General features: G+C 44.9%; 1 protein-coding gene across 4 annotated transcripts in view; it reads left to right on the forward strand.

The window, feature by feature from the left end:
* Positions 1–16,075, forward strand: part of LOC142200509 (cadherin-10-like) — a 329,196-nt gene extending 313,121 nt beyond the window's left edge. For all 4 annotated transcript variants that reach the window (XM_075270932.1, XM_075270929.1, XM_075270930.1 and 1 more), the window contains exon 12: positions 14,957–16,075. In XM_075270932.1, coding sequence (XP_075127033.1) covers positions 14,957–15,447 — 491 coding nt within the window. In that variant the 3' untranslated portion in view covers positions 15,448–16,075. The remainder of the gene's footprint in view (positions 1–14,956) is intronic.
* Positions 16,076–18,434: the final 2,359 nt, after the last annotated feature.

Consider the following 18,434-nt stretch of genomic DNA (forward strand, 5'->3'; position numbering starts at 1 on the left):
GTTTCTGACTGGTAATTCAAAGAATATATTGGGGTTACGTGCACCCACAATTTTTACTACTGGTATACAGTGCCATTGTCTGACTGGGAATTCAAAGAGTATATTGAGAATACAAATACCCTCATTTCTTGCTACTGCCATATAGTGCCAGTTTCTGACTGGGAATTCAAAGAATATATTGGGGTTACGTGCACCCACAATTTTTACTACTGGTATACAGTGCCATTGTCTGACTGGGAATTCAAAGAATATATTGGGAATACAAATACCCTCATTTCTTGCTACTGCCATATAGTGCCAGTTTCTGACTGGTAATTCAAAGAATATATTGGGGTTACGTGCACCCACAATTTTTACTACTGGTATACAGTGCCATTGTCTGACTGGGAATTCAAAGAGTATATTGGGAATACAAATACCCTCATTTCTTGCTACTGCCATATAGTGCCAGTTTCTGACTGGGAATTCAAAGAATATATTGGGGTTACGTGCACCCACAATTTTTACTACTGGTATACAGTGCCATTGTCTGACTGGGAATTCAAAGAATATATTGGGGTTATAAATACCCTCATTTCTTGCTACTGCCATATAGTGCCAGTTTCTGACTGGTAATTCAAAGAATATATTGGGGTTACGTGCACCCACAATTTTTACTACTGGTATACAGTGCCATTGTCTGACTGGGAATTCAAAGAGTATATTGGGAATACAAATACCCTCATTTCTTGCTACTGCCATATAGTGCCAGTTTCTGACTGGGAATTCAAAGAATATATTGGGGTTACGTGCACCCACAATTTTTACTACTGGTATACAGTGCCATTGTCTGACTGGGAATTCAAAGAATATATTGGGGTTATAAATACCCTCATTTCTTGCTACTGCCATATAGTGCCAGTTTCTGACTGGTAATTCAAAGAATATATTGGGGTTACGTGCACCCACAATTTTTACTACTGGTATACAGTGCCATTGTCTGACTGGGAATTCAAAGAGTATATTGGGAATACAAATACCCTCATTTCTTGCTACTGCCATATAGTGCCAGTTTCTGACTGGGAATTCAAAGAATATATTGGGGTTACGTGCACCCACAATTTTTACTACTGGTATACAGTGCCATTGTCTGACTGGGAATTCAAAGAATATATTGGGGTTATAAATACCCTCATTTCTTGCTACTGCCATATAGTGCCAGTTTCTGACTGGTAATTCAAAGAATATATTGGGGTTACGTGCACCCACAATTTTTACTACTGGTATACAGTGCCATTGTCTGACTGGGAATTCAAAGAGTATATTGGGAATACAAATACCCTCATTTCTTGCTACTGCCATATAGTGCCAGTTTCTGACTGGGAATTCAAAGAATATATTGGGGTTACGTGCACCCACAATTTTTACTACTGGTATACAGTGCCATTGTCTGACTGGGAATTCAAAGAATATATTGGGGTTATAAATACCCTCATTTCTTGCTACTGCCATATAGTGCCAGTTTCTGACTGGTAATTCAAAGAATATATTGGGGTTACGTGCACCCACAATTTTTACTACTGGTATACAGTGCCATTGTCTGACTGGGAATTCAAAGAGTATATTGGGAATACAAATACCCTCATTTCTTGCTACTGCCATATAGTGCCAGTTTCTGACTGGGAATTCAAAGAATATATTGGGGTTACGTGCACCCACAATTTTTACTACTGGTATACAGTGCCATTGTCTGACTGGGAATTCAAAGAATATATTGGGGTTATAAATACCCTCATTTCTTGCTACTGCCATATAGTGCCAGTTTCTGACTGGTAATTCAAAGAATATATTGGGGTTACGTGCACCCACAATTTTTACTACTGGTATACAGTGCCATTGTCTGACTGGGAATTCAAAGAGTATATTGGGAATACAAATACCCTCATTTCTTGCTACTGCCATATAGTGCCAGTTTCTGACTGGGAATTCAAAGAATATATTGGGGTTACGTGCACCCACAATTTTTACTACTGGTATACAGTGCCATTGTCTGACTGGGAATTCAAAGAATATATTGGGGTTATAAATACCCTCATTTCTTGCTACTGCCATATAGTGCCAGTTTCTGACTGGTAATTCAAAGAATATATTGGGGTTACGTGCACCCACAATTTTTACTACTGGTATACAGTGCCATTGTCTGACTGGGAATTCAAAGAGTATATTGGGAATACAAATACCCTCATTTCTTGCTACTGCCATATAGTGCCAGTTTCTGACTGGGAATTCAAAGAATATATTGGGGTTACGTGCACCCACAATTTTTACTACTGGTATACAGTGCCATTGTATGACTGGGAATTCAAAGAATATATTGGGGTTATAAATACCCTCATTTCTTGCTACTGCCATATAGTGCCAGTTTCTGACTGGTAATTCAAAGAATATATTGGGGTTACGTGCACCCACAATTTTTACTACTGGTATACAGTGCCATTGTCTGACTGGGAATTCAAAGAGTATATTGGGAATACAAATACCCTCATTTCTTGCTACTGCCATATAGTGCCAGTTTCTGACTGGGAATTCAAAGAATATATTGGGGTTACGTGCACCCACAATTTTTACTACTGGTATACAGTGCCATTGTCTGACTGGGAATTCAAAGAATATATTGGGAATACAAATACCCTCATTTCTTGCTACTGCCATATAGTGCCAGTTTCTGACTGGTAATTCAAAGAATATATTGGGGTTACGTGCACCCACAATTTTTACTACTGGTATACAGTGCCATTGTCTGACTGGGAATTCAAAGAGTATATTGGGAATACAAATACCCTCATTTCTTGCTACTGCCATATAGTGCCAGTTTCTGACTGGGAATTCAAAGAATATATTGGGGTTACGTGCACCCACAATTTTTACTACTGGTATACAGTGCCAATTTCTAACTAGGAATTCAAAATGCGCAAGGCTCCCGGAAAGGGACGTGGACGAGGCCGTGGGCGAGGTCGGGGGAATGGTTCTGGGGAGCAAGGTAGCAGTGAAGCCACAGGGCGTCCCGTGCCTACTCCTGTGGGGCAGCAAGCATTGCGCCACTCCACAGTGCCAGGGTTGCTTGCCACATTAACTAAACTGCAGGGTACAAACCTTAGTAGGCCCGAGAACCAGGAACAGGTCTTGCAATGGCTGTCAGAGAACGCTTACAGCACATTGTCCAGCAGCCAGTCAGACTCTGCCTCCTCTCCTCCTATTACCCAACAGTCTTGTCTTCCTTCCTCCCAAAATTCCGAAGCTTTACAGAACAATAACCCAAACTGTCCCTGCTCCCCAGAGCTGTTCTCCGCTCCTTTCATTGTCCCTCAACCTGCCTCTCCACGTCACGATTCCACGAACCTAACAGAGGAGCATCTGTGTCCAGATGCTCAAACACTAGAGTCTCCTCCATCTCCGTTCGATTTGGTGGTGGATGACCAGCAACCCACCCTCATCGACGATGATGTGACGCAGTTGCCGTCAGGGCATCCAGTTGACCGGCGCATTGTGCGGGAGGAGGAGATGAGACAGGAGTTGGAAGAGGAAGTGGTGGATGATGAGGACACTGACCCGACCTGGACAGGGGGGATGTCAAGCGGGGAAAGTAGTGTGGATGTTGAGGCAGGTGCAGCACCAAAAAGGGTAGCTAGAGGCAGAGGCAGAGGTCAGCAGCTTAGGCGAAGCCAGGCCACACCCGGAATCTCCCAAGATGTTCCAGTTCGTACCCAGCCCCGAAAAACTCCCACCTCGAGGGCACGTTTCTCGAAGGTGTGGAGTTTTTTCAAGGAATGCGCCGAGGACAGATATAGTGTTGTCTGCACAATTTGCCTCTCGAAATTGATTAGGGGCTCTGAGAAGAGCAACCTGTCCACCACTTCAATGCGCCGTCATTTGGAATCCAAGCACTGGAATCAGTGGCAGGCAGCAACGGCAGGACAAAGGCCGCCTGCCGTTCACGCCACTGCCACTGCCTCTGCCTCTGCCTCTGCCACTGCCACTGCTGACTGTGCTGGCAATGCACTCCAGAGGACGAGCCAGGACACCACTTCATCTGCCTCCGCCACTTTGTTGACTTCTACCTCATCCTCCCCTGGTCCTGTCTTATCTCCTTCTCCTGCACCATCAAAGGCACCATCAGGCGTTTCTTTACAACAACCCACCATCTCTCAGACATTGGAGCGGCGGCAGAAATACACTGCTAACCACCCACACGCGCAAGCCTTGAACGCCAACATCGCTAAACTGCTGGCCCAGGAGATGTTGGCGTTCCGGCTTGTTGAAACTCCCGCCTTCCTGGACCTGATGGCAACTGCGGCACCTCGCTATGCCGTCCCTAGCCGTCACTACTTCTCCCGGTGTGCCGTCCCCGCCTTGCACCAGCACGTGTCACTCAACATCAGGCGGGCCCTTAGTTCCGCGCTTTGCACAAAGGTCCACTTGACCACCGACGCGTGGACAAGTGCATGCGGACAGGGACGCTACATTTCACTGACGGCACACTGGGTGAATGTAGTTGAGGCTGGGACTGCTTCCCAAACTGGCCCGTGTACCTCGTCTCCCCGCCTAACATTCCTGGCAGGGACACGAGAAGAACACCCCCCTCCTCCTCCTCCTCTACCGCCTCCTCCTCCGCCACCGCCTCCTCCTCCGCCACCGCCTCCTCCTCCGCTGTTAGATTGACCCCAGCTACGAGTTGGAAACGTTGCAGCACTGGCGTTGGTAGACGTCAGCAGGCTGTGCTGAAGCTGATCAGCTTGGGGGACAGACAGCACACTGCCTCCGAGGTGAGGGATGCCCTCCTCGATGAGACGGCAATATGGTTTGAGCCGCTGCACCTGGGCCCAGGCATGGTCGTTTGTGATAACGGCCGGAACCTGGTAGCAGCTCTGGAGCTTGCCGGACTCCAACATGTTCCATGCCTGGCCCACGTCTTCAACCTAGTGGTGCAACGTTTCCTAAAGAGCTACCCCAATGTTCCAGAGCTACTGGTGAAAGTGCGGCGCATGTGCGCCCACTTTCGCAAGTCGACAGTAGCCGCTGCTAGCTTAAAATCTCTCCAGCAACGCCTGCATGTGCCACAACACCGGCTTTTGTGCGACGTCCCCACACGCTGGAACTCAACGTTTCAGATGTTGAATAGAGTGGTTGAGCAGCAGAGACCTTTGATGGAATACCAGCTACAAAACCCTAGGGTGCCACAAAGTCAGCTGCCTCAGTTTCACATCCATGAGTGGCCATGGATGAGAGACCTTTGTGACATCCTACGGGTCTTTGAGGAGTCCACAAGGAGGGTGAGCTCTGAGGATGCGATGGTGAGCCTTACAATCCCGCTCTTGTGTGTTCTGAGAGAATCCCTGATTGACATCAGGGATAACTCAGATCACACAGAGGAGTTAGGGATAGCATCCGATCCGTCACAGCTGGAGAGTAGGTCCACACATCTGTCCGCTTCACTGCGTTTAATGGAGGAGGAGGAGGAGGAGGAGGAGGAAGAAGAGTTGTCCGATGATGTGATGGTGATACAGGAGGCTTCCGGGCAACTTCGAATCGTCCCATTGTTGCAGCGCGGATGGGTAGACATGGAGGATGAGGAGGAAATGGAGATTGAACTTTCCGGTGGGGCCAGAGGAGTCATGCCAACTAACACTGTGGCAGACATGGCTGAGTTCATGTTGGGGTGCTTTACAACCGACAAGCGTATTGTCAAAATCATGGAGGACAACCAGTACTGGATCTTTGCTATCCTTGACCCCCGGTATAAAAACAACATCTCGTCTTTTATTCCGGTAGAGGGGAGGGCCAATCGCATCAATGCTTGCCACAGGCAATTGGTGCAGAATATGATGGAGATGTTTCCAGCATGTGACGTTGGCGGCAGGGAGGGCAGTTCCTCCAGTAGGCAACCAAGTTCTCACCGGTCCACACAAACGAGGGGCACACTGTCTAAGGTCTGGGACACCTTGATGGCACCCCCTCGCCAAAGTGCCGCCACGGAGGGTCCTAGTGTCACCAGGCGTGAGAAGTATAGGCGCATGTTGCGGGAATACCTTTCCGACCACAGCCCTGCCCTCTCCGACCCCTCTGCGCCCTACACGTATTGGGTGTCGAAGTTGGACCTGTGGCTTGAACTTGCCCTATATGCCTTGGAGGTGCTGTCCTGTCCTGCCGCCAGCGTCCTATCTGAGAGGGTGTTCAGTGCAGCCGGTGGCATCATCACTGACAAGCGCACCCGTCTGTCAGCTGAGAGTGCCGACCGGCTCACTTTGATAAAAATGAACCACCACTGGGTAGAGCCGTCATTTTTGTGCCCACCTGTGTAAAGCACCCCAACATGAAACTCCATGTCTGTACTCAACCTCTCCAATTCCTCCGCATCCTCATACTCATCCACCATAAGCGTTGCACAATTCTGCTAATACTAGGCTCCCTCCACCCTGATTTCCCCCAACTCTGCTGGTTAGAGGCTCCCTCCACCCTGATTTCTACCAACTCTGCTGGTTAGAGGCTCCCTCCACCATGAATTTGCCCAAACTGGGCTGTTTAGAGGCTCCCTCCACCATGAATTGGTCCAAACTGGGGTTTTTAGAGGCTCCCTCCACCATGAATTGGTCCAAACTGGGCTGGTTAGAGGCTCCCTCCACCATGAATTTCCCAAAACTTGGCTGTTTAGAGGCTCCCTCCACCATTAATTGGTCCAAACTGGGCTGGTTAGAGGCTCCCTCCACCATGAATTTGCCCAAACTGGGGTGGTTAGAGGCTCCCTCCACCATTAATTGGTCCAAACTGGGCTGGTTAGAGGCTCCCTCCACAATTAATTGGTCCAAACTGGGCTAATTAGAGGCTCCCTCCACCATGAATTGGTCCAAACTGGGCTGGTTAGAGGCTCCCTCCACCATGAATTGGTCCAAACTGGGGTGGTTAGAGGCTCCCTCCACCATTAATTGGTCCAAACTGGGCAGGTTAGAGGCTCCCTCCACCATTAATTGGTCCAAACTGGGGTGGTTAGAGGCTCCCTCCACCATTAATTGGTCCAAACTGGGCTGGTTAGAGGCTCCCTCCACAATTAATTGGTCCAAACTGGGCTAATTAGAGGCTCCCTCCACCATGAATTGGTCCAAACTGGGTTTTTTAGAGGCTCCCTCCACCATGAATTTGCCCAAACTGGGCTGGTTAGAGGCTCCCTCCACCATGAATTGGTCCAAACTGGGGTTTTTAGAGGCTCCCTCCACCATGAATTGGTCGAAACTTGGCTGTTTAGAGGCTCCCTCCACCATGAATTGGTCCAAACTGGGGTGGTTAGAGGCTCCCTCCACCATTAATTGGTCCAAACTGGGCTGGTTAGAGGCTCCCTCCACCATGAATTTCCCAAAACTTGGCTGTTTAGAGGCTCCCTCCACCATGAATTGGTCCAAACTGGGCTGGTTAGAGGCTCCCTCCACCATGAATTTGCCCAAACTGGGCTGTTTAGAGGCTCCCTCCACCATGAATTTGCCCAAACTGGGCTGTTTAGAGGCTCCCTCCACCATGAATTGGTCCAAACTGGGCTGGTTAGAGGCTCCCTCCACCATGAATTTCCCAAAACTTGGCTGTTTAGAGGCTCCCTCCACCATTAATTTGCCCAAACTGGGCTGTTTAGAGGCTCCCTCCACCATGAATTGGTCCAAACTGGGCTGGTTAGAGGCTCCCTCCACCATGAATTTCCCAAAACTTGGCTGTTTAGAGGCTCCCTCCACCATTAATTGGTCCAAACTGGGCTGGTTAGAGGCTCCCTCCACCATGAATTTGCCCAAACTGGGGTGGTTAGAGGCTCCCTCCACCATGAATTTGCCCAAACTGGGCTGTTTAGAGGCTCCCTCCACCATGAATTGGTCCAAACTGGGCTGGTTAGAGGCTCCCTCCACCATGAATTGGTCCAAACTGGGCTGGTTAGAGGCTCCCTCCACCATGAATTGGTCCAAACTGGGCTGGTTAGAGGCTCCCTCCACCATGAATTGGTCCAAACTGGGCTGGTTAGAGGCTCCCTCCACCATGAATTTGCCCAAACTGGGCTGTTTAGAGGCTCCCTCCACCATGAATTTGCCCAAACTGGGCTGGTTAGAGGCTCCCTCCACCATGAATTGGTCCAAACGGGTTTTTAGAGGCTCCCTTCACCATGAATTGGTCCAAACTTGGCTGTTTAGAGGCTCCCTCCACCATGAATTGGTCCAAACTGGGGTGGTTAGAGGCTCCCTCCACCATGAATTTGCCCAAACTGGGCTGTTTAGAGGCTCCCTCCACCATGAATTGGTCCAAACTGGGTTTTTTAGAGGCTCCCTCCACCATGAATTGGTCCAAACTGGGCTGGTTAGAGGCTCCCTCCACCATGAATTGGTCCAAACTGGGGTGGTTAGAGGCTCCCTCCACCATTAATTGGTCCAAACTGGGGTGGTTAGAGGCTCCCTCCACCATTAATTGGTCCAAACTGGGCTGGTTAGAGGCTCCCTCCACAATTAATTGGTCCAAACTGGGCTAATTAGAGGCTCCCTCCACCATGAATTGGTCCAAACTGGGTTTTTTAGAGGCTCCCTCCACCATGAATTTGCCCAAACTGGGCTGTTTAGAGGCTCCCTCCACCATGAATTGGTCCAAACTGGGCTGGTTAGAGGCTCCCTCCACCATGAATTGGTCCAAACTGGGCTGGTTAGAGGCTCCCTCCACCATGAATTGGTCCAAACTGGGCTGGTTAGAGGCTCCCTCCACCATGAATTGGTCCAAACTGGGCTGGTTAGAGGCTCCCTCCACCATGAATTTGCCCAAACTGGGCTGTTTAGAGGCTCCCTCCACCATGAATTTGCCCAAACTGGGCTGGTTAGAGGCTCCCTCCACCATGAATTTGCCCACACTGGGCTGGTTAGAGGCTCCCTCCACCATGAATTTCCCAAAACTTGGCTGTTTAGAGGCTCCCTCCACCATTAATTGGTCCAAATTGGGCTGGTTAGAGGCTCCCTCCACCATGAATTGGTCCAAACTTGGCTGTTTAGAGGCTCCCTCCACCATTAATTGGTCCAAACTGGGCTGGTTAGAGGCTCCCTCCACCATGAATTTCCCAAAACTTGGCTGTTTAGAGGCTCCCTCCACCATTAATTGGTCCAAACTGGGCTGGTTAGAGGCTCCCTCCACCATGAATTGGTCCAAACTGGGGTGGTTAGAGGCTCCCTCCACCATTAATTGGTCCAAACTGGGCTGGTTAGAGGCTCCCTCCACCATTAATTGGTCCAAACTGGGCTGGTTAGAGGCTCCCTCCACCATTAATTGGTCCAAACTGGGCTGGTTAGAGGCTCCCTCCACCATGAATTTGCCCAAACTGGGCTGTTTAGAGGCTCCCTCCACCATGAATTTGCCCAAACTGGGCTGGTTAGAGGCTCCCTCCACCATGAATTGGTCCAAACTGGGGTTTTTAGAGGCTCCCTCCACCATGAATTGGTCCAAACTTGGCTGTTTAGAGGCTCCCTCCACCATTAATTGGTCCAAACTGGGCTGGTTAGAGGCTCCCTCCACCATGAATTGGTCCAAACTGGGTTTTTTAGAGGCTCCCTCCACCATGAATTTGCCCAAACTGGGCTGTTTAGAGGCTCCCTCCACCATGAATTGGTCCAAACTGGGGTGGTTAGAGGCTCCCTCCACCATTAATTGGTCCAAACTGGGCTGGTTAGAGGCTCCCTCCACCATTAATTGGTCCAAACTGGGCTGGTTAGAGGCTCCCTCCACCATGAATTTGCCCAAACTGGGCTGGTTAGAGGCTCCCTCCACCATGAATTGGTCCAAACTGGGTTTTTTAGAGGCTCCCTCCACCATGAATTTGCCCAAACTGGGCTGGTTAGAGGCTCCCTCCACCATGAATTGGTCCAAACTGGGGTTTTTAGAGGCTCCCTCCACCATGAATTTGCCCAAACTCTGCTGGTTAGAGGCTCAATCCACCCTGATTTTCAAAACAAATGTTGGTGCCAACCTCAACTTACTACAAGGGCCAAATTCACTGCTGGTGACAAGCTCTCCTCACTGCAAGTGCCAAATACACATGTTTCAAGGTGTTTTCCTACTGTCAGAGAGGTGGTATTGAGTGTGTAAAGTGTGTAGTTGTTAGGCTGTGATGTTGGGGTAATAGAGGGTCTTTGGTGTGTTAGATGCCCCCAGACATGCTTCCCCTGCTGTCCCAGTGTCATTCCAGAGGTGTTGGCATCATTTCCTGGGGTGTCATAGTGGACTTGGTGACCCTCCAGACACGGATTTGGGTTTCCCCCTTAACGAGTATCTGTTCCCCATAGACTATAATGGGGTTCGAAACCCGTTCGAACACACGAACATTGAGCGGCTGTTCGAATCGAATTTCGAACCTCGAACATTTTAGTGTTCGCTCATCTCTAATAGATATGTGACTTAAAGAAAGTCATACCTTAAAGGGGTTGGCCACTTTCAGACCAATATTGACAAACAAATGTACAAGAGAAAGATATACAATTTTGCAATATACTTTCTGCATCAATTCCTCACGGTTTTCTAGATCTCTGCTTGCTGTCATTCATACTGTTACTTCTAGTGGATAAAACTCTGACCATGGTCATGTGATTTGCGGTCCATGGTCATGTGATATACGGTGCATGGTCATGTGATGAGCACACAGGTGCCACTCGTTATAGTCACAGCACAGTAATCAGACATCTGCCTGGTAATCAGCTGTGCACCTGTGTGCTCATCACATGACCTTGGACCGTAAGTCACATGACCATAGTCAGAGTTTTATCCTCTAGAAGTAACAGAATGAATGACAGCAAACCGAAATCTAGAAAACCGTGAGGAATTGATGCAGAAAGTATATTGGAAAAATAATCTAAGGTAATGATAATATCAAAAACATGTAAGGGGGCATTGACACTTGTGTCCAGTGTCCGCCTTTTGCCTCTTCACCGGGTTTCCGCCCTCAGCCCCGAGAAACTGAACCGGGGACGGCTTCCCGGCCGTCAGCTTTAAAGGTGACCGTCGGTGTCCACCTGTGGCCTCTCTGCAGGACACAAAGTCCTGCATGTCTGACTTTGTGTCGAGCAGAAAAAATGGTTACCCCATGGAGAGGCCGCAGGCAGACACTGGCGGCCATGTCCTCTTGAGAGACAAGGAACCTTTGTAAAATTGTTAAAAACCTGAGCTTGCTGTATAAAGTGATAGCGATATTGAAATGTATTTAGGACATATTTCACTAAATAGTGGGGGAAATACATTAAAATATATTTTTTATATTAATATATAGTTAAAATTGTATCTAGTATGTGTAGTGTCATATCTAATATGATATCATGACAGCCGGTACAGTTGAACAGCCAAGACTTTGCCTCCTACACTCTACTGACTATACATTAGAATACAGTCAAAATCTATTTATTCAAATCACTCCAGATATAGATACTATGAAATAATTCCTTTAATATATGGAAATACAGGACAATCAAAACGCTTTACTTATTGGGTCAAATCTGTAGAGGTTTTCTTTATAGCAGTCATTTTTTTATGAAACAGATAAGATTACAAGAGAAGGTAACACCTCTATATAAAACACCACATAACTCTCATCATTGATGTCACAGCTTATGTACTCCCCCTCCTGCGCACCTCATCTCTCCTACAGACCTCAATAAGTCAACTCCAGATTATACCTGTCTATGGTCATGACTAAACTATAAAGAATATCACTAAATGCTTTTAGCAGTGCAAAGGAGAAACTAAGGCAAGATGGCGGCCCCCAATATTCATGTACAGAAAATAGAAAAGAAAATAAGTCTAAAATCTGACAGTAAAAACAGGTTAGAAAAAAGTGATTTATTATACTACCTAGCTTCAAGAAACAAATACATTTTAAAGATGGCTATATATATATATATATATATATATATATATTAGAGATGAGCGAACACTAAAATGTTCGAGGTTCGAAATTCGATTCGAACAGCCGCTCACTGTTCGAGTGTTCGAATGGGTTTCGAACCCCATTATAGTCTATGGGGAACATAAACTCGTTAAGGGGGAAACCCAAATTCGTGTCTGGAGGGTCACCAAGTCCACTATGACACCCCAGGAAATGATACCAACACCCTGGAATGACACTGGGACAGCAGGGGAAGCATGTCTGGGGGCATAAAAGTCACTTTATTTCATGGAAATCCCTGTCAGTTTGCGATTTTCGCAAGCTAACTTTTCCCCATAGAAATGCATTGGCCAGTGCTGATTGGCCAGAGTACGGAACTCGACCAATCAGCGCTGGCTCTGCTGGAGGAGGCGGAGTCTAAGATAGCTCCACACCAGTCTCCATTCAGGTCCGACCTTAGACTCCGCCTCCTCCGGCAGAGCCAGCGCTGATTGGCCGAAGGCTGGCCAATGCATTCCTATGCGAATGCAGACTTAGCAGTGCTGAGTCAGTTTTGCTCAACTACACATCTGATGCACACTCGGCACTGCTACATCAGATGTAGCAATCTGATGTAGCAGAGCCGAGGGTGCACTAGAACCCCTGTGCAAACTCAGTTCACGCTAATAGAATGCATTGGCCAGCGCTGATTGGCCAATGCATTCTATTAGCCCGATGAAGTAGAGCTGAATGTGTGTGCTAAGCACACACATTCAGCACTGCTTCATCAAGCCAATACAATGCATTAGCCAGTGCTGATTGGCCAGAGTACGGAATTCGGCCAATCAGCGCTGGCCAATGCATTCTATTAGCCCGATGAAGTAGAGCTGAATGTGTGTGCTAAGCACACACATTCAGCACTGCTTCATCAAGCCAATACAATGCATTAGCCAGTGCTGATTGGCCAGAGTACGGAATTCGGCCAATCAGCGCTGGCTCTGCTGGAGGAGGCGGAGTCTAAGATCGCTCCACACCAGTCTCCATTCAGGTCCGACCTTAGACTCCGCCTCCTCCGGCAGAGCCAGCGCTGATTGGCCGAAGGCTGGCCAATGCATTCCTATGCGAATGCAGACTTAGCAGTGCTGAGTCAGTTTTGCTCAACTACACATCTGATGCACACTCGGCACTGCTACATCAGATGTAGCAATCTGATGTAGCAGAGCCGAGGGTGCACTAGAACCCCTGTGCAAACTCAGTTCACGCTAATAGAATGCATTGGCCAGCGCTGATTGGCCAATGCATTCTATTAGCCCGATGAAGTAGAGCTGAATGTGTGTGCTAAGCACACACATTCAGCACTGCTTCATCAAGCCAATACAATGCATTAGCCAGTGCTGATTGGCCAGAGTACGGAATTCGGCCAATCAGCGCTGGCTCTGCTGGAGGAGGCGGAGTCTAAGGTCGGACCTGAATGGAGACTGGTGTGGAGCGATCTTAGACTCCGCCTCCTCCAGCAGAGCCAGCGCTGATTGGCCGAATTCCGTACTCTGGCCAATCAGCACTGGCTAATGCATTGTATTGGCGTGATGAAGCAGTGCTGAATGTGTGTGCTTAGCACACACATTCAGCTCTACTTCATCGGGCTAATAGAATGCATTGGCCAGCGCTGATTGGCCGAATTCCGTACTCTGGCCAATCAGTGCTGGCCAATGCATTCTATTAGCTTGATGAAGCAGAGTGTGCACAAGGGTTCAAGCGCACCCTCGGCTCTGATGTAGCAGAGCCGAGGCTGCACAAGGGTTCAAGCGCACCCTCGGCTCTGATGTAGCAGAGCTGAGGGTGCACAAGGGTTCAAGTGCACCCTCGGCTCTCCTACATCAGAGCCGAGGGTGCGCTTGAACCCTTGTGCAGCCTCGGCTCTGCTACATCAGAGCCGAGGGTGCGCTTGAACCCTTGTGCACACTCTGCTTCATCAAGCTAATAGAATGCATTGGCCAGCACTGATTGGCCAGAGTACGGAATTCGGCCAATCAGCGCTGGCCAATGCATCCCTATGGGAAAAAGTTTATCTCACAAAAATCACAATTACACACCCGATAGAGCCCCAAAAAGTTATTTTTAATAACATTCCCCCCTAAATAAAGGTTATCCCTAGCTATCCCTGCCTGTACAGCTATCCCTGTCTCATAGTCACAAAGTTCACATTCTCATATGACCCGGATTTGAAATCCACTATTCGTCTAAAATGGAGGTCACCTGATTTCGGCAGCCAATGACTTTTTCCAATTTTTTTCAATGCCCCCAGTGTCGTAGTTCCTGTCCCACCTCCCCTGCGCTGTTATTGGTGCAAAAAAGGCGCCAGGGAAGGTGGGAGGGGAATCGAATTTTGGCGCACTTTACCACGTGGTGTTCGATTCGATTCGAACATGGCGAACACCCTGATATCCGATCGAACATGTGTTCGATAGAACACTGTTCGCTCATCTCTAGTATATATATATATATATATATATATATATATATACACACCACTTTTTAATAACACTTAGATTTTAATTGATATTATCTTCACTTTATTTGCTGAGATATGAGAGATGTTTAAGTTGAGTAATTGGAAATTCTGTATTGTACAGCTGCTTAGTTTCTATCCCATCTATTTGGTTACCCTAAATATAAATATCATTGTTGAGGACTGGATAACATAGAATGTGCTGATGTTATTTTTAGACTTTGTTCTCACATAACAGTTGTCATTGCCCTATACCTTTTTGCTTGAGCCGGATTGATCAGGATACCACTGATATATGGTGAAAACTTTGCCAGTATTACATGCCTGCAATATCTCTCTTCCCAGCTTGAGGATATGCCAGTAGACATAAACCTGACTGCACTATAAGATCAATTATTTTCATTCTTTCCCTATGGCATTGTCACATGACACAGGAGAGAAAAGTGATATACATATATGAACATGCCTTTTTATATGTTGTCATGTTATGAATGAGTCTCATCATCTGAATCATGTAACATATTTATTAAGGTTTTTGTTGTCTGTCTATTCCGCAGTTATCGTGGTACTGTTTGCCGCTCTGAAAAGGCAGAGAAAGAAGGAGCCATTGGTTTTGTCTAAAGAGGACATCAGAGACAATATTGTCAGTTATAACGATGAAGGTGGTGGAGAAGAAGACACACAAGCTTTTGACATTGGCACTCTTAGAAATCCTGGTGCTATGGATGATAAGAAACATCGTAGAGACATTATTCCTGAAAATTTGTTGTTACCCCGGAGAACTGCTTCTGCCCCAGACAATACAGATGTTCGTGATTTTATTAACCAAAGGTTAAAAGAGCATGATAATGATCCTACCGCACCACCATATGATTCACTCGCAACATATGCATATGAAGGCAATGATTCTATAGCCGAATCTCTAAGTTCTCTAGAGTCTAGTACTACAGAAGGGGACCAAAACTATGAATACCTCAAAGAATGGGGTCCACGTTTCAACAAACTAGCTGAAATGTATGGCAACGGGGAAAGTGATAAAGATTCCTAACTTGAAAAAAATATGTCACCACCCTTTTTTATTTCAAAGTGGAATAAATATGCGGGCACTTGGAAATAATATTAACAATTTTAAAATACATTTTTCTGACACTTGGCACAGTGTTAATATAATAACAATAACACATTAAAAAGAAAAAGGAAGAAAAAAAAAAACTTTTTACCACGTTGATTTATTTAATCAGTTTTTATTCTATGTAGACTATCACCCTAGAGTATGGCTAATGTTAATTGCAAACTGTGGATTGAATGCCATGGTTACTATGTTGTCTGTCTATCAAATGATCAGTCTGAAAACTTGAACAGAAGACTACTTCCTCGTACAAACTCATATATACATTGCTTCTATTGGGTAATTGGCTGCCTTTTCATTTGCAGCAAGTTTGTTTGTCTTTGCTTTTTTTTTTTTTTCTTGAAGGAACAAGGAAATGAATTTTTCTGATATTCTGATACATTATGTACATTAAAATTTACTGAAATGTACATTTGATGTTAAGTGTGATGCAGCTGGTGGAAATATATGTTAGTAGAATGTCATTTCATCAAATAGTATCTTGCCAATGTTTTATATTTATATTTTTGTATTTATTTTTAAGAAATAAACCTGTTTTTACAACTTGCTTAATGGCTAAATGATTTTAATACAATAATATAGTCTGTGGGGAAAACAGAAGTAAATAAGATAATAACAACAGTATTAATAGATTTGGTTTACGTGATTCAAAATTTGTATTCCATTTTGTCCAGTATAAAAGCATAGCTTGAGATCACTTATTGTTTTATTACGTTCTTCATAAAAAAAAAGTTTTTTATTTGGAGTGTCTCTACTCACAACTAACCGCCTAATGGGCAGATATATTCATATAAATACCGCAGGTTATAAAAACAGACTAACCAAGATACTAAAGCGCTGTCATTTATATCAACATCAAGTGTCAACGCACAATATAATGAAGTTAAGCTTTATATAAAACTAAATGGGATGGCATAATAGTCACTTACTATACTTTATATCGCTACGCCATTACGCAATGTCTTCATTATTTGCTTACGGTACTGTACATTAATTCAGCTAAAAATATATTTATTGAAGGTGAACAAACATGGCAGTACACACCCTTATTAGAGGAAGCGGTGGACGTTATAGCAATAATTAAAACAATTTATACGTTGTATAGTTATTGCGTTATGTAAATTTCATAATATGTGAATATAGATAGGAATATTTGTGTTTACTGAAGTCTCCTGAATGGCTAAGAAAGATATCCCTTTACATTATTTAGAAGAATAGAATATGGAATAGATATAGGTTAAATGGATACTGTAGTACAAATGATCGTTTTGCACATGAACTCTCACTTAAACTCTTTTCCACTGTATGTTTGATGACACTGTTACCTCTTCTCATTTATTGAATACGACTAAAGAACTACATTATGCAAATGTTGCCTGGGCCATTGCATGGCAATAATTCAGGAATGTAGTGAATAGGAACCACAAATATTACCATTTCTCCGAATTTTGCTACTTTTGCTCATTCTGTTTCTGTTTCATGGAGGTCGCATGTTTTTTTTTTAGTGAACTGGACTGTGAGCCCAGTATATGACATGTATGCTGTTTGATAGAGTAAATGCTACTACTACTATTGGACACCCCCCCCCCCCAACTTTTTCGTAATCTTACAGGTACACACAGCAGCTGTTGGCTAGTATTATCAAGGTATGAATGTCCATATTTATCAACTCTTCCCACTCCAGTGGAAGCCTCAAGAATCATCCATCACTTCACATGGTTTGACTCTGTTGGTGGCATTGAAAATGGGTGTAATAGTGAGGGTTAGTATTAACCTTTTCACTAGCTTAAGGAGCGTTCACACTACCACCCCTGTCCACCCAGGAAAACTGGACAGGTGACGGCTTTAAAACCCATTCATTTGAATGGGTTTTAAAGTTAACCACTGGTAATGTGAACATCCCCCTAAAACTAAGCTCAGTCATTGAAATACAATAAAGTGTTAAAAATGTAGTTATTTAAAAAAAAAAAAAATTAAAATAAGTTCATCAAATCTGAAGTTGTCCTGTAAATACTAGACCCTGTAAAAATAATATATATATATATATATATATATATATATATATATATATATATATATATATATTCATTAACATAAAAATAAACAATAACTTTGCTTCTCTTTTACTAATGGTATGATTTTCCTGTCCTATATAAAACCAAGCAATGGCAGCTTTCAGCTCTTGTCGGTTAGTTTAGATCATGTGGTCCATGCTATTTGAGTTCATTGGACTACTTTCAAAAGTAGGTTAATAAATAAGACAATGTGATGTTAAGTCTGACAATGACAGCTGTGAGTTGTTATAGCATAATTCACATAACTCTGTGTGACTGACGTTACTATCGATCATTGAAAATAGGTCAAACAAGTAAGACCTACTTTCATTGCAGATGCAATCATTTCCTGTAAATTAGTGCAGCATTTCACACTATTTTGTCTGGTAAATTGATAGACACAATATTGGAAACCCAATGGATGTCAATATAAGGACAATAGGGTCTCTTGGGTATATGTGTCCTTGATTTCAGAAATTCAGCTCTTCGTTATATTTGGTTTTCTGTTGCTATAACAGAACAAGAAACAAAATGACTAGTTCAGATCTAAAACCAAAATATTGCCTCATAAAAAATCCTTGTGTGGAACACACAAGAAAGTTTCAGTTGTTCTTAATGTTTTCCTTTAACCCCTCCCCACCACAAAAATTATTTTCAATATATTTGTATGATATTGTATCTTCCATGACAGAATCTCATGGTGCAGGATACTAGGAGCTTTGCTATGCATGTATACTGCACATCTATATCTATGATTTGTCCATAGTGAAATAATGTAAGAAAATGTTACAGCTTCTCAAAGTAAATTAAATTTAGAGGAACAATTGAAATGCTACGCTATGTTATAAAAAG

Source organism: Leptodactylus fuscus, chromosome 4 (genome assembly GCF_031893055.1).
Source record: "Leptodactylus fuscus isolate aLepFus1 chromosome 4, aLepFus1.hap2, whole genome shotgun sequence".
In the NCBI taxonomy this organism is placed as follows: domain Eukaryota; kingdom Metazoa; phylum Chordata; class Amphibia; order Anura; family Leptodactylidae; genus Leptodactylus; species Leptodactylus fuscus.